The sequence below is a fragment of the Esox lucius genome, chromosome 7 (genome assembly GCF_011004845.1).
Source record: "Esox lucius isolate fEsoLuc1 chromosome 7, fEsoLuc1.pri, whole genome shotgun sequence".
NCBI classification, from domain to species: Eukaryota; Metazoa; Chordata; class Actinopteri; order Esociformes; family Esocidae; genus Esox; species Esox lucius.
In genome coordinates this window covers 10,764,055-10,784,343 of record NC_047575.1, presented here as the reverse complement: position 1 = coordinate 10,784,343, position 20,289 = coordinate 10,764,055, and the positions used below count along the sequence as shown (strand labels likewise).

At 44.2% G+C, this 20,289-nt stretch overlaps 1 protein-coding gene across 1 annotated transcript; it reads right to left on the bottom strand.

Moving 5' to 3' along the window:
- Nucleotides 1–1,296: 1,296 nt before the first annotated feature.
- On the bottom strand, nucleotides 1,297–10,771 carry zgc:152816 (uncharacterized protein LOC777712 homolog). The gene is made up of 21 exons (XM_029121215.2): nucleotides 10,675–10,771; nucleotides 9,398–9,957; nucleotides 9,236–9,297; nucleotides 9,067–9,105; nucleotides 8,864–8,964; nucleotides 8,705–8,754; nucleotides 8,508–8,624; nucleotides 8,279–8,404; nucleotides 6,733–6,897; nucleotides 6,382–6,500; nucleotides 5,691–6,288; nucleotides 4,767–4,863; nucleotides 4,632–4,648; nucleotides 4,407–4,535; nucleotides 4,033–4,155; nucleotides 3,768–3,896; nucleotides 2,601–2,731; nucleotides 2,364–2,478; nucleotides 2,053–2,188; nucleotides 1,840–1,961; nucleotides 1,297–1,563 (listed from the first exon to the last, which is right to left on the bottom strand). Exons 2-21 carry the CDS (start codon nucleotides 9,923–9,925, stop codon nucleotides 1,525–1,527), a joined length of 2,943 nt encoding a protein of 980 aa, XP_028977048.2. The 5' UTR covers nucleotides 9,926–9,957; nucleotides 10,675–10,771; the 3' UTR covers nucleotides 1,297–1,524.
- Between the last annotated feature and the right edge of the window lie 9,518 nt (nucleotides 10,772–20,289).

Below are 20,289 nucleotides of genomic sequence, written 5' to 3'. Positions count from 1 at the left end.
AGGTCACATTTAAGGTGGACAAAGTTCTGACATGATTTATCTTTGTCTCATTCTTTTACATCACAAGAACCTGCCATTTTAACAGGGGTGTGTAGACTTTTTATATCCACTGTTTATAATATTTTCTATACTTCTTAGGCATAAGCAATAATGAAATAACACTTACTACCCAGGACAGAAATTGTGTTACATAGTGTTCTCATTAAGGCTGTCCACCTGACAGACTGAAATAGTGTCCCAGTCAACTCCCACCATGCCTCCCATCCCACCTCCCTGAGCATACAACCCCTCCCTCTCTGCAACAAATAATTAACCAAAAAAAAACCTGCATGTTCCACTGTTTCCTCCACTAGACACCCATGACAAAGACCTGACCCAGTGACATCAGTGTTGTGCAAATCTGAGTCAAATTCACCCCCCCCCCAAACTGCACCCCATATTTTCTTCCTCTTTCTTTGTATTCAAGGCCCCTTCCATTCCCTCGCCCACTTTAAACATGCCATTAATCAAGATGAACAAAGGGCTAACAATGCTTCTCTGAGTACTAATGACCTCTTCGAACTCCCAATACCACCCTCATTCGGATGAACCCATCAAACCGGATGTCCAAGATCCAATTATAAACGTGCCCCAATGCCCACTCAGCTTGATCAACCCTTCTCTTCACATGGTATCGTAAGCCTTCTCAATATCAAAAGCTTACCATGATCATGACTTTCATCAAAGCCATGGCTATCTCCATACGCACGGTCACCGCAGCATCTATAGATCTCTCCTGATCCCACTCACCAAACCCCTAATTTCCAAGTAATACATAATTCTATCCACTACCAGCTTTACCATCAATTCACATTTGATATTCTTTGTGCCACTGCCCTTTCATAATCCCTGAAGATCCCCTCCATCAAACCAACTTTAAGTGTTCGGGAGGCTTCATCCCATTCCTCCACCATCTTTGTGCACTCATTTCCACCATGGTATCATGCACGGTCTCATACCTCACACACCAGTACAGTAACATCTGCCTCACCAACAAGTACAGAAAATCACCACCTTCACACTCAATCACAGAGGTCATTATCACCAACTTTTGTCCGGCACACTAGTAAGCTTTCTCAAAGCACTACCATGTTTCTGGGCTATGGTCAATTCTCGGGTGCAGTTCCAGACTCTTCTGTGTGCATCCTAGTTATTGATAAATTACTATTAGGAAGAATGAGTGGCCTCAAATATGTTAAGATCAAGCACTTCAAAGTAAATGTACACTGGTGACACATTCATTCCAAAAGTCAGAAAACAAGTCAAATGTTTTTGTTTATTCAACAAGAGGCAACTAAATCCAGGTACTATTCCTAATCACAGAATGGGACTACATGTCACAATTGTCTGCATTAATTTATCTTGAATGAGTAACAATGTTTTCTAGATCAACAGAAAAGACTGGAATGTTAAAAACAAACTAGACAGAAGTTTACTAAAACAGCCAATCTCCTCCATTATAACAACAGGTGGACGACAACCCTCTTAATCAGCCGAGGGCTGTTCATCCTCCTCCATCTTCCTCTGAAAAACAAAGGTGTACATAATCAACATGTTATCTTGTAGTTAACAGTTAGAACAGCTTTCCCAAAGCATCAGATTTCATTCAGTTAGGAGCATAGCTTGAATAAACTAGGTTTCCCTGGAAATTGATGAGTACTCAACATGTGTTCTTACATTTGACAATGAATCTTTAGGAATGTTTAAAATGCATTCTGGACTCAAAGCTGATCTACATTTTATTACAAATACATTACACCATACAGTAGGATTCATAAAAATGTCATAGTTGAGAAGTACCTTAAGGTTCAGGTAATGTTCCTCACTGCTACAGTGAACAGATTTGGCCGTTTTCTCATTTGTGTAGAAGATGTTGCAGAGCTTACAGAAAAATCCAGTCCTTGGCACCAGGTAGTCCAAACCTGCAAGTATAAAAAGCAGAGTAAGGACAAACGTGTTTAGGTTCAACAAATTATTTCCACTCTGACAAAACCCAGTTTTTCAGTCTCGTACCAACGGGGTTGTCAGGTTGATAAGGACCCAGAGGTTCCTGCTGCTTCTTTTCCTCTGGCACAGCTTCCACATCACTGGCCTTCTCCTCAGGGTCACCACAGACACCCTCACGGTCAGACACCGGGCTCTGGACATCCTGGCCATCAACACACATTCAACATCTATTACGCAAGTATTCCACTTAGGCAGCAATAGAAAACACCAAGAAAGGCCTTGATGTCGGTGTAAATGATATGAACAAGTCTTCACTAACAACACAATCTTTCACCTCCTCCAAATGACAGAAACAAAGACAAATAGCCATTTCTGACCCGTTTAGATTGGACACTGGTTGACTGGCCGTTAGTCTCCTCATCGTCATACTGGTCTCGTGATCTTCTGCTGTTCTGACTCTCCAACCACAGCTCATATTTAGTTGGAGGTTTCCTGTATAGGTTAGCCAAGCACGATATAAGGACTTAGACAATATTATGGTTCTGAGCATATTTCATTGGCTATTTATACTATACTACACTACTAGAAATTCACTGGGCAATGAAAGTATTTACCATGGTATCAGCGTGTCTCCCTTTTTGCACAAACTGACCCTCAGCAGGGTTCCGTAAAACTTGGGACGACGTTGTAAGAACTTCTTCACCATTTTCTCAGCTGCTTCCACACTCTCCATCTGGATGTAACACTGGGGGGAGCGGCAAGGGGGAGGTCATTTCACAGTTCCATAGATTGAAAAATACTTTCTAAATTCCCCTAAAAGACAATGCCTTGCGAATGTACTCAGACCTACGACCAATTCTCTCTTATAACAGAATTACAGTGTAATAACATTTTATTATTTTCTTTGAAACACTGAAACTCAAAATCAATTACTGTAATGTAACATTAGTTTTCCTTTGTGATATATAGATATTTTTAATTTAAAAAAAAGAAATATATTGCTTGGATAAGAATTCAATTCTAAATTAATGTACAATGGAATCTTGCGCTTTAAAAAAAACAGAAGAAATTGCCTAAAGTGTGACGGAAAGACAACCTGGCCTTAGGGCTGAGATGGGTAGAGAATTGTATTCACATGTTCACTAACAACAATCTTGTCTCTACTCTACTTCAAGGTGCTTTACGCAAGACTGACTGTAGTTTAGCAGCAGACATCAGCAACTAATATTTTAAATTTGTGTTTCACAGAGTTGGAGTGGAGTAACAGTCCACCCGTCAAACCATTAAGAGCTCTGCATAACACTGACCTGTATGCGAGGATGGCAAGAAAGAAAGAAAATGTTTTTGGTCAGGTGAGACCAAGAGCTCTTTGGCCAAAACTAAAAGCATTGTGTAGCCCAAACCTAACACTGCCCATTACTCAGTGATGGATTGTGGTGGCAGCATCGAGCTATGGAGGGGGGGTCTTATTAGAATTGAAGAAAGAATGGATAGGGCAAAATACAATGAAATGCTCCAAGAGAACATGCTTCAGTCCGAAACAGAACTTAAGCAAGGGCTCTACTGAATATTGATGTGTTCATGGGTTGATCAAGCAACAGAGTATTATTTTATTTCTTCTTTATTTTTACAAATATTCCCCAACATAAAACCAATGCCAACTTACAACAATTGATTCTGAATAGCAGGTCGTTAAAATATAATACAAAACAACTCAAGTCAACAAATCATTTGCAATTCTGAACACTTTTACAAGAAACAATCTGCTGATGAAACTTTACCTTTCCAACACGCCAGTTCAAATGATAGCCAGTGATTTTTCCAAAAGGCTGGGCCAGCCGCAACAGAGAGACATCAGAGTACTTCTGAAGTGGAAGACTACAAATGTAGACCGATCTTCCACTAGGGCCCTACAATGACAGAAACCAAGTCACATAACACAAAATACATGTGTGTAACAGACACTGACTATGCTAGAAGTACATATTAAATCAGTCTTGTGTGTGCAACATGTCTATTACACAACTTGGCAAACACCAAACCCACCTCCAATTTCTTCTGTGAATAGCACATGCGAACACTGACACGTCTCCCCAACAACTGTCCTTTGCCTTGGTAGAAGTTCACCATTGCATGTGCTTCCTCTGTAGTATCAAGCTCTATCCATGCCTGGGACAAAAAAAAAAGAAAACACTCCTTCCAGCATACCACAGTTTTTAAATTACATTTACATCACAAGCGGATGCCATTACCCAGAACAAATATCAGCAGTGAGTGCATATTGGTTGTGTATGCTAGTCAATCACTATGCAAATGTCCAATTTTTTACCACTTTTGCTATAACATTACTTGCATTCCATAAACATATGTACAATGATCACCAAATGACATGTCTTCAAGTAACATTAATGTGTACCTACCTCCTCTCTAAAAAAGGATATGGAAAAGTTTACAACTTCCACTTTTGCCTGCTCAGCCAGATTCAAGAGAGCCACCTCCACATTCCCATAGCCCTTCAAAATTGGGCTAATATGGACAACTTTTCCATCCTGGGGGAAACAATGTCATTCAGCAAAGTGCTATCTATGTTCAATAAAAACTACTTGAACAACATTTTAAGAAATACATTTTAGAGCAATACCAACCCATGAAGAATTCGACTCTGCAAATAAAATGAGAAACGTAATTAATACATATTGCTAATCTGGACATTGTCTTTTGTTCAGTAAAAGATGGTCTTTGCTGAAAATTTTTAATATTTTGCAGCATTCATTGCCTACCAAGTGATTCATCCCCTCCAGCGTTGTCATCAAGTTCATCCAATGTAACAAAATCATCCATATTCTCAGGGAAATCTGTGTCATCCATATCCTCCTGCTGAAAAATAAATACAGAACAAAATGTGAGATTCTGCTTCCAAAATGTCCTGCAATCTAATTAAATATAATCACACAAAGTATGAGTTTTCAAAGCAAGACTATTAAAATCTGTTCAAATATTGAACATTAAAAACTTGCCAAACTGTATTCAATAGTCATACCATATCATTTAATCATTTAATAATAGTCTTGAATCATGGTATGGATACATTACTTTTAAAGCTAGGAAGATCCATCTTTGGTTGCACTTTCCTCTCTACTTAACAATGGAAAGACAAAAATCTCTCTGGAAATTCAACAACAGAAAGGAGACCCTTTGAAAGCTGATGTCCATCTGGGTTGTAGCGCACCACAATAATTCCTGAGCAAATCATAAAGCCTATAAACCATGACATTAAGCATACAGACATAGCATGTTATGCTTCGGAGCGACAAAATATTACAACAATTCATGACTCAAACTGAGCGCTGCTGACATGGGTCACAGAAAACATTGACTGTCTGTGTTGATGAGGTTCAACCTGAGCTTCAATCAGTAGTGCTGGATTGATTTTATTTGCCCCTGAAACCTCAGCCAGATTTCAGTGGTTCTAGGCATAAGATGGCCACATCGGTTTGAACTGATCACTGGTGGATCTCAACCAAACTACATTTTCGTGAATGCTCCCAGAACTTCAACCAAGTAGAAGGACGGAGGCACAAATGCCTTAAGAACCCATTGCTGGAAACCTTGGTTACTTGTCATACATTTATTTTCAATTCAGGGAACAATACGCCTTTATCTGTTGGTTCAGGTCACAAATATGAATGACAAGAATTTCTTACATCATCTTCATGAAAGCTCCTCTGTTCCATCACGTCCTCCATTGAGACGTCAGGATCACAAACAGCAGGATCATCGGCAGCCTTCAGGTCAGAATCCTCCAATGTATCATCTGCCATCTCTTCTGTGATATCAGGTCCCCCCTTATCTTTAGAATCACCCACCAGAGATGAACCTTTGGAAGGAGCATGCTCTTCAGTGCCAGCACCAGCTGCAATCTCATCATCTAACATGTTCTGTTCATCTTCCACTTGGATGCCCTCATCATCTCCATCTTTGTTTTCCAAATGAATGTCATCCTTGACTTCCTCCTCCTTCTGGATCTCAACCTTCTCCTCTTGGGTGTCAATCTCCTCCTGTGTCCCAACCTCCTCCTCCATCTGGTTCTCCTCCTTTTTGGTTTCTTCCTCCTTTTTGTCCTCTGTTACTTCATCCTTGCCCTCCTCTGAAGTGCTTTGTTGACTTTCTTCAGGCTGTTGGCCTGTAGTGGGTTTCTCTTTGTTTGTGGAGCTTGAGGTCTTGCTCTTCTCCTCACTCTTGTGTCTGCTGCTGTGCCTTTTGCTGGATTCTACTCTTCTGGATGTGGAGTCAGGACTTTCTCTACAAGGCAAAAACCATTGACGTAAACTTTCCTGACACATACCTCCTATCACACTTGGTTGCCATAGCCCCAGGTGAAGGACTCATACTTACCTCAGACGCTTCAGTGAGAAGCTGACTTTGACACCCTTTCCATCAATCTTGAGGGGGTTGGAGTGGTAGTACTTCACCATGATGTCAGCATCCTCCCAATCCACCATCTCAATCAGGGCCTGCAGATTAATTAGACAAATTTTTTTTTTAAAGAAAGCATGAGGCGTGTCATAATGGAGGTTTTGGTATTAAATTGATTTACCAGTGTTACAATTACATGTAATTCTAAATTCACAAATGAATACACAAATTGTTTTAAAAGTTTTTTTCCTATTTGACTCAATATTCAAAATTGTAACCAAAATCTGACTGAACTCACTTCCAATTTCATACTACTCATTACAGCCTTACCTGATCCCCTGAAAATGTTGAATGGCGCACATCTCCAAACATCTTGGCAATATCAAGAATCTCAGATTCTCTTTCCTTCCCAGGAGGTAAGCGGGAGAAACAAACCACAGAACTGGAACCATGTTTGGTAGACCTCCTTTCTGATGGTTCATCCAACCTGGGTGTCTATAGGAAAAGAACAAAATACTGACATCTCTGTGATTAATCTACAACCTTGAACTAAGGCATTTGAGAAGTATATGCTGCTGCTTTGTAGTGCTTCAATGTGGGTTCAAATATGACCTACTGCTATTTTAGCTATTTTCCACCTTTCATGTCCAGTAAATTCCTGAATATGTACTCTACCAGTCAAAAGTTGTAGAAAACCTGAATTGATACAGTTTTTATTGAAATTCAAAGAGTTCAATGTCTTAACGTACTCTGAAATTAAAGCGTATAACAAATAAACAATTGGAGACAGAAAATAATGGAACAATATTGTTTAACAAAATGTTAAATATAAAAGCTGCCATTTGCTGATTGAACAGCCGAACACACTTGTGCATTCTTTTAAAAATGAAAATCAAATATTGTTCAGAAAGTTCTTCCCAACAGAACTTCCCAGAAATGTGGTGCACTTGCTTTACTTCAGACCAGTTCATCTCAAACCAGCACAATGGGGTTAACGTCTGGAGACTGTGCTGGCCATTCCACGATTTGAAGAGTCCCGTCTTGTTCATTTCTTCTAAGATAGTTCTGACATAGCCTGGAAGTATGTTTTGAGTCAATATCTTGCTGTAGGATGAACCACTGATCAACTAGACATAAACCAGCGGGAAATGCATGGCACTGGAAAATGCTGTGGTAGCCGTTTTGGGCTCAACTCTTTGCCAGTTGCCGACTCCAGATCCAGGAAGAGCCCCAGATCATCCTGCTTCCTTTTCCACGTTTGACAGTTGGTGTCACACACAGGGAGGAACCATCCTTTCACCTACTTCCCGGCATACAAAAACCCTGCATGATAAACTGAAGATGTCTTTTGCAAACCTTGCAGCTTGAAGCTGTTGCCCTGTGACCAGTCTTTCACACAAGCAGTTGACTCTCAGAAACGTGTCTTCTGGTTCTGTTCTGGCTTTGCGTCTGCCAGACCTCTTCCTGTCAGAATTTACTCCAGTTTCCAAGTTCCCTTTGATGGTCTAGGTAAAACAGTCTGTTCCAACATTGCTTTTATACAGACAGGGTTTGTTACTAATCAACAAAAGTTTGGACACCTGTAGACATTTTTAGCATACATTTTCAAGGCACAATTTACTTCCATTGCTGCAGAACAGCCGTAAGTTATTAACCCATTACTTGTTTACTAAGGCCTTTTTATATAACTTGAAATCTAAATTATTTTTCAGTCTTTTTTAACCTCTGGCACTTTACTGCTTACCGTTTTACCATTTCAGGTTATTCACTGGAATTTAACTGCTTAAATATCAATAAAAACTGGGAAAATGTGGGTGTTCTAAACATTAACTGGTATTGCACATCTTTAAAACTTTTTATAAGAAGGTGCACTTACGTGAATACTGCCAACCACTGGGGACAGATACAGAGTCAACTTATTCCCCTTCACAAAGGCTGGATTCTCCCTATAGTGATTCACCATATTGACTGCCTCTTTGTGCGTACCAAACTCCAAGAATCCCTATAACAAAAAAGAACCACTTAACCATCCTATTGATAGTATGATTGAAAAGAAGAATGTGAAAAACATATTCCAGTTTAGCCTATGGATTTATGTTACTTACCTTGCAAGGGAACACCAGATGTTTTACAACTGAGCCGAATGGCTTAGCCAAAGCCATCAAGTCTTCTACTGCAATGGTACCAAGTGGAAATTTTGTGACCACAACCTTAGTGCCAGCCTGAAACAAAACAATTAACATTAAGCAGACACAGAAGCAATGCTTTATATACAAAACAAAACAACACATAAAACACATACCCTTGGCTTCAATTGAAAGGTCTGTCTTTCTGAAGATGACCAGACTTCACCTAAAGATAGAAAAAAAATGAGTGGAGGAAGTATTTATCATTAAGTGGAATGTAAATTGGGCCTTCTTTGTCTGCATCAAACTTGACTTTGGAACAAGGATGTTATCACCTCCTAGACGGTCTGAGCCATGTTGTCTCTTGTAAGCCATAGCAGGACGTGGTGCTCTTCTGGGAGGTGAAATAGCATCTCTACTTGGGATGAAGTTGGGCCTGAAATATAACAAACATTAATTAGATAAAAGAAAAACAGCTAATGGTTTTACATCATGACCTGCTCATTTTCAGAATATAGCTTAATTTCATGCCCCTCACATTTTCCTCCTGGTATCATGTCTTTCCCAATCTGGATATCTGTGAAAAAGAAATTAAGACTGTGTGAATAATACCAGGTAATATGAAAGTAAAACTGATCTTATGACCAGCTTCAGTCTCACGTCTATCAGTCCCTTTTCAAAATGTTTTAGTGTATGGAAATACTTACAGACGCAGGAGTTCTCTACAGCCCTCGGCATGACGTAATCCATTGAGATGATCGTTCCATGTCTGTAAAAAAAAGCAAACTCATTCATCAAAATTAGTGCAATCATGTATTGACATAATACACATTCCAACAGCAAGAGTATTGAAATGTATAAATACTTACCACAGGAGAATTCAACATGCAGAAGCATAGCGAGCATTTATGTGGGAAAACCTTGGGCTCAAATCCATGAAAATCATTCACTTGATAGGAGAGCGGAAACCTTGATTGGCTGTCAGATAGTTTTTCCCTCGGGGGCCTTGTGGGACGAGAATCTCTCCTTGGCTCCAAACGCCGCTCTGGTCGACTGTGAATCTCCACTTTCCGATAGTCAGTGTCACCATGGCTGTTTGACCGGCGACGGACGGCAGGGGGACTGTCCTCTACGCTGGGTTCTCTAACATCTGTATCTTCTTGCTGCTCATCGTTCTTTGGGGAGGCCTCTCCCTGCTCTTCTTGCTTGGCTCGATTGGCTTTCAGTTGCATTATCAGATAAGGCAACGTTTCCACACTGATTTCGTTCTCTGGAATCTGAGCCAGAGCATCCACATCTTCAGGAGCAAGCCCCAGAGTGGCATATAAGCTCTTGGTGCTCATCGCTGCATCACCAGATCCTTGCTGTGCAGCGCTTTGACCATCACTGCCTTCCATCCTCAAACGTACAGGGCACAGATACGTTTATTCTGTAAAACAATTTGTACAGTAATGAATGTAACAAGTCCATGCACAGCTCTCGTTCTTTTCAACGGTTAAGTATCTGTAGTAAAAGTGCAAGTGTAAGACCCTCAGATTGGAAAGAGTCCATATATTAGCACAACTAGGAAAATTAAAAGCTAACGTCACCCATTTTTAATACATTAAATACGTAGTTATCGTTAGCTAGCTAATATTCACTGTCATTTTCTAATTCAATGTAAACTGATCTGCATTACTGAAAAAAAAATTACTTTCAAGAACGACACATAGCTAGATGCACGCTAGCAAAGCGGAGGCCTGGGCACACACGAGCCAGTTGATGATTGTCAACCGTAGCTAGTTAGCTAGCTCGTCCTGCAAAACGAAACCCAATAGATGTTCGCCTCCGGATGAAAATACATCATAGATAGTTATCAATTCACTATAACGTTACAAAATTATTGTTAGTAGGCAAGCTATTAGCTCGCCAGAAAATAAAAAGATGATGTTACCAACAAGCTACGCTACTGTAGTTAGTCGCCATTGTTGCTACCCATACACAACAGCCAGGTCAAATATTTTTAGTATCTGTGACTGTTATCAGTTAACTAGCAACAAGCGAACTGTAGCCTTCGATCAACAACAAAAAGCAATATATTAGAGTTCCGGGGGAAATGTGTATGCATGTAGTTACTACCACAACAAATTACAATGTCATACCATACCTTACAAAAACACCACCGTAAGAAATTTCTAAAATACAGTGGCTAAGCTAACCAACCACCAGTCTGGCTAATCGATTTTTTTTGCACACCAAGTAGGCGGGACAGTAAAGCAAACGTATTCATTGGTCGGTTTAGGATGTACGTAAACAGAACACGTCCGCTCTGTGGTTTACTGAGTTAAGCGCTGTGTGGTGGTTTGGGTTTGCTTGTCAATAAATATACACGTGAAATGACACAATTCGATGCGTTCCATAGCACTTACACACGACCTCATGTACAGATAGGTCCCCTTTGAGCCCCTTGCATTCCCCTCAGACTCAGCAAGTGCCCATTTAGCCTGGGTTTCATAATTATATTTTATACGGCCTCCGGATGGCTATCACGGAGCAGAGATCGGTTACGCCTTAATTATCGCTTAAATAGTTGTACCTATATGAGTGCATGCTCGCATCCAGATCACATAACTTACAAATGCAATATTTGAAGCATGTAATTAAGTTTAGCCTCCGTTATGTTATAATCATCCCATTATTTCTAGTAATGATTGTTTGTTTAGTTGGGTTAGGATATTGTTCAAATTAATGTGGTGGCAGTGGCACTTGATACATTTCTTCCACCAATAAAACGGAGGTCTGAAAGGAAAAAACGCGATTTTTAAAAATAGTTTGGAGAGTAGTGTTGTTTGAACCTGTTTGACTTATTTATAAACACTAAATAGGCAAGGACACCACAATAAAATGTCAAATTAACTGGCAAATAGGGGCACATTTGTGTGCATGTGTGTTTTTCCCCTCTGGGTGATGCGCAAAAAAATGCACCGACATCATACAGCTGTAGTTGGACTGTATTTTTCAATTATAAAAATATAGTCAGCCTAACAAAATGACATTCTTGACATTAAATGACATTAAAGCAGGAGGAAGTTTGGAAACCCCAATTTCAGGGGTCGAAGGTATATGCATTTCCGAGCTATAAGGATAAAGTAAATGCTGGCATTTTGAACCAGGTCTAATTTGTTTTTGGCAGACTTGCCTGTTTTTCTTTGTAATGTTTTCTCTTCACTCTTTAAGGCGTTTTAGCACTGTGGGGAAGTTTACATTGATTACTTCAGAGAAGAGAGATTTTTATCTTTTACATTTTTCTTCATATAGGCTTGTTATTTGGTGTTATTTATTTTACTGATTTAAATTATTCATAATAATTGACAGAGTTTTGTGTTTTGTTATTCATGTTTCTGGAATAAAGACATAGGTCTGTGATGTTTGCGTGAATTTAAGCTTTAGTAAAGATGACACAATCTGTAGAGCATGAGCAAGTCCATATGCCATACTAAGGAAGAGTACATACTCTAATGAAATTATCTCTGAATGCCATTACAATAAATCCTTCCTAACTTGAAGAAACCACTTATCTAATGTGACTGGATTGGTTTAAACAACAGAACACTGACTCACCTGTGATGGAAATTCCATGTATCGACACTCTTAAAGGAATAAGAAACAGAGACAAAGTTCTCTTGGCACATTCTAACAGTTTTATTAACTATTATGCAAATATGAGAGACGCGTCAAACGCTTACAGACATAATCATCTGAGGAGTCTCTAACTCCATACATGAACAATCCGTAATTATTACATAGAAAAAGGGGTGTGGTAAGTTGTTGCCCATCGGTCTCATGTCAATCAAACACATGCCCTTTGTTCTATCACATGTCCTGGGCTTGACACAAGGGACATGTTGTCTTCCCCCATCTGGTTAACTTTCTCAACCCTTGAGGGAAACTTAAAGCATCTAGTCAACCTACAGGTCGGCAGATGATTAAGCCTACAACCTACTGTTGCCGGCCAGAGGATGCCCCCCTAGGACAAATACCCGACCCCCCTCTCCTACATTCCTAAGGAACAGAAAGGACTGACACCCTTCTTTGTCTAGGCAGGAGGACATGGCTCAAATACCTAATAATCCTCTGATATTATACAGACGTGTGTCACAATCAAAGTAAATATCTACATACCAGCCAATAGAAAGACAGACATTTCTCAAATGAACCTTAGTTCAAAAAAAATTTGTCTTAATTTTAATGATGTTCCTATTGAATTTCTTCAGTTTGTGTTGTAAAAAGAAGGGTTTATATCCAACTTTCTTTGGTAGTATCTTGGTAGAAATTGTTGAGCTGTGCTCAACGATCATTGGCTAGGCTCTCACGCTTAGCTAGCTGGCTAGCTTTTTTGCAGTGAGTTTACAGGTGCTGGTCATATAATTACAATATCATCAAAAAGTTGATTTATTTCAGTAATTCCATTCAAAAAGTGAAACTTGTGTAATGTATACATTCATTCCACACAGACTGATATATTTCAAGTGTTTATTTCTTTTAATTTAGATGATTATAACTGACAACTAACAAAAACCCCAAATTCAGTATCTCAGAAAATTTGAATATTGTGAAAAGGTTCAATATTGAAGACACCTGGTGCCACACTCTAATCAGCTAATTAACCCAAAACACCTGCAAAGGCCTTTAAATGGTCTCTCAGTCTAGTTCTGTAGGCAACACAATCATGGGGAGGACTGCTGACTTGACAGCTGTCCAAAAGACGACCATTGACACCTTGTACAAGGAGGGCAAGACACAAAAGGTCATAGCTAAAGAGGCTGGCTGTTCACAGAGTTCTGTGTCCAAGCACATAAATAGAGAGGCGAAGGGAAGGAAAAGATGTGGTAGAAAAAAGTGTACAAGCAATAGGGATAACCGCACCCTGGAGAGGATTGTGAAACAAAACCCATTCAAAAATGTGGGGGAGATTCACAAAGAGTGGACTGCAGCTGGAGTCAGTGCTTCAAGAACCACCATGCACAGACGTATGAAAGACATGGGTTTCAGCTGTCGCATTCCTTGTGTCAAGCCACTCTTGAACAAGACACAGCGTCAGAAACGTCTTGCCTGGGCTAAAGACAAAAAGGACTGGACTGCTGCTGAATGGTCCAAAGTAATGTTCTCTGATGAAAGTAAATTTTGCATTTCCTTTGGAAATCAAGGTCCCAGAGTCTGGAAGAAGAGAGGAGAGGCACAGAATCCACGTTGCTTGAAGTCCAGTGTAAAGTTTCCACAGTCAGTGATGGTTTGGGGTGCCATGTCATCTGCTGGTGTTGGTCCACTGTGTTTTCTGAGGTCCAAGGTCAACGCAGCTGACTACCAGGAAGTTTTAGAGCACTTCATGCTTCCTGCTGCTGACCAACTTTATGGAGATGCAGATTTCATTTTCCAACAGGACTTGGCACCTGCACACAGTGCCAAAGCTACCAGTACCTGGTTTAAGGACCATGGTATCCCTGTTCTTAATTGGCCAGCAAACTCACCTGACCTTAACCCTATAGAAAATCTATGGGGTATTGTGAAGAGGAAGATGCGATATGCCAGACCCAACAATGCAGAAGACGCAACCATATTTTCGTCTAATGTAGTTCCTGCTATCTATATTTGCAACTGTTGTATAGCCTACGTTTGGAAATATAGTAATATAGTATCAACATTCTAAATGTTGTAAATTAATATTGTTGCTAGAAACAGTAGATTTTTAATGGATTACCTACATAGCTGTTCAAAGGCCCATTATTACCAATTATCAGTCCTGTGTTCCAATGGCACTTTATGTTTGCTAATCCAAGTTTATCATTTTAATGTGGTCATTAAAAGAACTTTTGCAATTATGTTTACACCGCTGCAAACTGTTGATTAAAGAAACAATAAAACTGAATTTTAGACTGGTTGAGTATCTGAAGTTTCAGCAATTGTGGGTTCAGTTACAGGCTCAAAATGTCTAGAAACATAGAACTTTCTTTTCAAACTCAGTCCATTCTTGTTCTGAGCAGTGAAGAACTTTCAAATGCTAGACATTGCCAAGAAATTAAAGATCTACAAAATGTTGTGTAGTTCTCCCTAGGTGTAGGAGCAGGGGGGGGACATGGGGGACATGTCCCCCCCAGTGTTAGAAGCAGATAAATTGGTCCCCCCCACAATAATAAGAACATTTTGTAAACATTTTAAATATGCCCCCCTGAATATGAAATCCACTCCTATGCCTTTGCTCCCTTCACTGAACAACGTAAACTGGCTCTAATAGAATATAAAAATGAGTGGGAGGCCCTTGTGCACAAATGACCAAGAGGATACACACATTAGTGTCTAGTTTGAGAAACGGACGCCTCACAGGTCCATAACTGGCAGCGTCATTAAATGGTATCCACAAAACACCAGTCACAACTTTAACAGTGATGAGGCTATGTTCTTTTGCCCATCTTAATCTTTTATTTTTATTTTCCAGTCTGAGATATGGCCTTTTCTTTGCAACTCTGTCTAGAAGGCCAGCATCCCGGAGTCGGCGACCATGGTAGGGGTTGCGGTGGTCCTCCCGCTCCTGTATAAGCCTTGGCCAGGAGGATGGTCAGGAGACTGGACATTTCATCAAGGATTCAACAGCAGACTGTAATTTGTCCAATTTGAAAGAGAGAGCACTTAGTTGGGCTGCCAGCTTGTCCTCTGTAGCATCTGCAAGGGTATGGACCGGAGTAGAAAATATCAGATGGAGATACTGGGTGATGAGCTGAAGTTGGGGACTGGAAGGTTATATGCAAGAGGCATCTCAGCTCTGCTGCATAAACCTCAAAGTGTTCATTACATGCCCTGGAAATGCCCTGATTTCCTGTTGCTGTCCAAAAATTTATCTTAAATTAGTAACTGTATTGTCATTTTTAACATAAACTGCCAGGCTGTAACTACAGCTGAATGTAAGCTCCTGCCAGTATAGAGGGCAGAACTTTGGCCAAGTGTGATGGGTCCATACCTGATGTCTCAAAGCAGACCTGGAAATGCAGAGCCCAGGAGTGCTCTCACTGTTATCACCGGTGAATGATGGCGGAAAGATGGCTTTGAACTGGATGGCTGATGTTGGTGCCGCTTCCCAGTCTTAGTTTCACATGATAATAGATCAATTAATAAATTGAACAAGGTCTCTTTTATACCATTCTATTCAGGGTGTAAAGTTTATCCAAATAACTATCTACACTGATCCGGCAATGTAGATAATAACTCACACTCAGATTGTTGAAGCCCAATATAACAAGGCAATGTAAGTCACCAGTACTTTAGAATGTTCAACATAAATCCGGGAAATGTATTTAAAGTTTATTTTCAATTATTGCACCTGAATACACAACAAACTGACATACAGTTAGATATGTTGCTTGCTAGCTTTTTGTTTACTAGCTAGGTGTCATCTGTTCTTTATTTATTTCAGATATGTACAGTGGGGCAAAAAAGTATTTAGTCAGCCACCAATTGTCCAAGTTCTCCTACTTAAAAAGATGAGAGGCCTGTAATTTTCATCATAGGTATACTTCAACTATGAGAGACAAAATGAATCCAGAAAATCACATTGTAGGATTTTTAATGAATTTATTGGTCAATTATGGTGGAAAATAAGTGTCACGGCGGAGGTTGAGGAAGCAAGGAGGAACCGGAGAAGGCGCGGCGGATGAAGGTTATTTTATATAGGAATGGAACAAAACACACAGCACGAGCGTCTTACATAGACGCATACATAAACACAGTGGCAGAGCACAATCACACACAAAGACAGGGGGAGCAGAGGGAACATATATACCGGGGGAAACAGTGATGATGAACAGGTGCACTAAACGAGACACAGGTGAAATGCATGATGAGACGGTGGTGTCAGAAAGCCGGTGACGTCGACCGCCGGGGCCCGCCCGCTGCAGGGGGAGGTGAACCAGCAGAGGTCGTAGTCGTCACAGTACCCCCCCCCTGACGCGCGGCCCCAGCCGCGCGACGGCACCGGCCTCGGGGCCGACCCGGGGGGCGCGGAGCAGGGCGATCCGGCCGACGCTGGTGGAATTCGCGGACAAGGACGGGAGCCAGGACGTCCTTCACCGGAACCCAGCTCCGCTCCTCCGGGCCGTACCCCTCCCACTCCACGAGGTATTGGAGGCCCCCCGCCCGGCGCCTCGAGTCGATGATGGAGCGGACCGAGTACGCCGGGGCCCCCTCGATGTCCAGAGGGGGAGGGGGAACCTCCCGCACCTCACACCCCTGGAGGGGACCATCCACCACCGGCCTGAGGAGAGACACATGAAACGAGGGGTTAATACGGTAGTCGGGGGGAAGGCGTAACCGATATGTTACCTCGTTGACTCTCCTCAGGACTTTAAAAGGCCCCACAAACCGCGGGGCCAGCTTCCGGCAGGGCAGGCGGAGGGGCAGGTCCCTGGACGAGAGCCAGACCCGGTCGCCCGGCCGATACACCGGGGCCTCCCCGCGGTGGCGGTCTGCATTGGTCTTTTGACGGCGGACAGCGAGCCGGAGGCGGGATTGTACTGCCTCCCATGTGCCCGCTGCCCGCCGGAACCAGTCGTCCACCGCAGGGGTACCGGTCTGGCTCGGCGTCCACGGCGCCAGGACCGGCTGGTAGCCCAGGACGCACTGGAAAGGTGTCACGCCCGTGGAGGAGTGGTGCAGAGAATTCAGTGCGTATTCTGCCCACGGCAGAAACTCTGCCCACTCCCCCGGCCGGTCCTGGCAGTAGGACCGGAGGAACCTACCCACTTCTTGGTTTACCCGTTCCACCTGCCCGTTGGACTGGGGATGGTAGCCCGAGGTCAGGCTGACCGAGATCCCCAGGTGCTGCATAAAGGCTTTCCACACCCTAGACGTGAATTGGGGACCCCGGTCAGACACGATGTCCTCGGGCACCCCATAGTGCCGGAAGACGTGTGTAAACAGGGCCTCCGCGGTCTGTAGGGCAGTAGGAAGGCCGGGCAGAGGCAAGAGGCGGCAGGACTTCGAGAACCGATCCACAACGACCAGGATGGTGGTATGGCCCTGGGAAGGGGGGAGATCCGTCAAAAAATCAACAGAAATGTGGGACCATGGTCGTTGTGGAATGGGCAAGGGGTGCAACTTGCCCACAGGTAGGTGCCGGGGTGCCTTACTCTGGGCGCACACCGAGCAGGAAGAGACGTATACCCTCACGTCCTTGGCTAAAGTGGGCCACCAGTACTTACCGGCCAGGGCGCGCACTGTTGGCCCGATGCCAGGATGACCGGAGGAGGGAGATGTATGCGCCCAGTAGATGAGGCGGTCGCGGACAGACGCCGGCACATACGTACGGCCCTCAGGGCATGTGGGCGGAGAGGGCTCGTCGCGCTGCGCTTCGGCGATGTCCGCGTCCAGTTCCCATACCACCGGTGCCACGATGCATGACTCCGGGAGCACGGGAGCATCATCCACCGGCCTCTCCTCCGTGTCATGCTGGCGGGACAGCGCGTCAGCCCCGACGTTCTTACTCCCCGGCCTGTAGGTGAGAGTAAACACAAACCGGGTGAAGAACATAGCCCACCTTGCCTGGCGAGGGGTCAGCCTCCTCGCTGCCCGCATGTACTCCAGGTTCCGGTGGTCAGTCCAGACGAGGAAAGGGTGTTTAGCCCCCTCTAACCAGTGCCTCCACGCCGACAGAGCTCGAACCACGGCCAGCAGCTCACGATCACCTATGTCGTAGTTCCGCTCCGCCGCACTGAGCTTCTGGGAGAAGAAGGCACAGGGACGGAGCGTGTTACGACACCCCGTCCGTTGGGAGAGGATGGCACCGAGCCCACAATCGGACGCGTCCACCTCCACAATGAACTGGAGCGACGGGTCGGGATGGGCCAGGACCGGAGCGGTGGTGAAACGGTGTTTCAGTTCCACAAACGCCCGCTCCGCGTCCACGGTCCACCGCAACCGGGTCGCCCCCCCCTTCAGAAGGGAGGTGATCGGAGCCGCGACCTGGCTAAAGCCCCGGATAAACCTCCTGTAATAGTTAGAGAAGCCTAAGAAACGTTGCACGTCCTTAACCGTGGTTGGGGTCGGCCAATTACGCACGGCATCAACGTGAGGCTCCTCCATAGCCACACCTGCGCTGGAAAAGTGATATCCCAGGAAGGACACAGACGACTGGAAAAACAGACACTTCTCGGCTTTCACGTACAGGTCATGCTCCAGCAGTCGAGCCAGCACTCTGCGCACTAACGAGACATGTTTTGCGCGGGTGGCAGTGAATATCAGGATGTCATCAATATACACTACCACTCCCTCACACAACAAGTCCCGGAATACGTCGTTTACGAAGGACTGGAAGACGGAAGGAGCATTCATCAACCCGTACGGCATCACTAAATACTCGTAATGGCCAGACGTGGTACTAAAGGCCGTTTTCCACTCGTCTCCTTCCCGGATACGCACCAGGTTATAGGCACTCCTGAGGTCTAATTTAGTGAAAAAGCGGGCCCCGTGCATCCTCTCCACCTCCGCAGAGATCAAAGGGAGAGGGTAGCGGAACGGAATGGTGATCTTGTTCAGCGCCCGGTAATCGATGCACGGGCGCAAACCACCGTCCTTCTTTTTCACAAAAAAGAAACTCGAGGAGACCTGTGACTTGGAGGGCCTAATGTATCCCTGTTCCAACGCTTCCGCAACGTAGGCGTTCATAGTCTCCGTTTCGGTGCGGGACAGTGGATACACGTGACCCTTCGGGAGTGCGGCTCCATCAATGAGGTCTATCGCACAATCCCCCAGCCGGTGTGGTGGCAACACAGCAGCCTTGGCCTTGGAGAAAACCGTAGCCAAGTCCCTGTATTCGGGGGGAATGGGCACGGCAGGCGCACTGTCTGGACTCTCCACCGAGGTCGAGCCAACGGAAACACCCAAACACCTACCCTGACACTTCCGCGACCACCCCGACAGACGTCGACTAGACCAAGAGATGACAGGGTCATGTAGGGACAACCAGGGGAAACCTAAAACGACGGGGAACGTGGGTGAGTCGATCACGTGAAATGAAATGGTTTCACTGTGTCGGTTGTCGGTAACAAGGAGGAGAGGAACAGTGCAACTAGTGACCAGCCCTGACCCTAGCGGCCGGCTGTCTAGAGCTCTCACGGGCAGGGGGGTGTCGAGGGCCTGGAGGGGTATGTGTGCCCGTAGGGCAAAGGACCTATCCATGAAATTCCCGGCTGCGCCTGAGTCTACCAGCGCCTTACACCGGGCAAGCAGCGAAAATCCGGGGAACCTAACAGGAACAGTGCACATAGAGAGGGAAGAGGTTAGTGGCGAATGTGCATGTGCTACCTGGGGTGATGCGGAAGTGCCCTGCCTGTCGCCTCTTGACTCAGGGAGGGAGGTGCGGTGTGGTGCAGTAAGACGGCCTCGTTGCCTCCTGGAGGCACTCCGCACCTGTCCTCCCCGACGTCTGCCCGGCAGTGCAGCCGCTCCCAATTCCATGGGGACGGCGGTGTCGGGTTGGTATGGTTGATAGGGTGGAACGGACGGGCCTCTTCCGGGACGTCCTCGGGCAGCCAGCAGGTTGTCAAGACGGATGGACATGTCAACCAGCTGATCGAGGGAGAGGGACACGTCTCGACAAGCCAGCTCCCTCCGGACGTCCTCGCGAAGGCTACAGCGGTAGTGGTCGATCAGAGCCCGTTCGTTCCACCCCGATCCCGCTGCCAGGGTCCGGAACTCCAGTGCGAACTCCTGCGCCGACCTCGTCCCCTGCCGAAGG

Coding starts and splice junctions, on each gene's coding strand:
- zgc:152816 (XM_029121215.2), bottom strand. CDS start 9,925: ATGGAAGGCAGTGATGGTCAAAGCGCTGCACAGCAAGGATCTGGTGAT. Junction 6,898..8,278: donor CAGTGGTTGGCAGTATTCAC/GTAAGTGCACCT, acceptor CTTTTCCTATAG/ACACCCAGGTTGGATGAACC. Junction 2,732..3,767: donor TGAACTGGCGTGTTGGAAAG/GTAAAGTTTCAT, acceptor CGCTCCCCCCAG/TGTTACATCCAGATGGAGAG.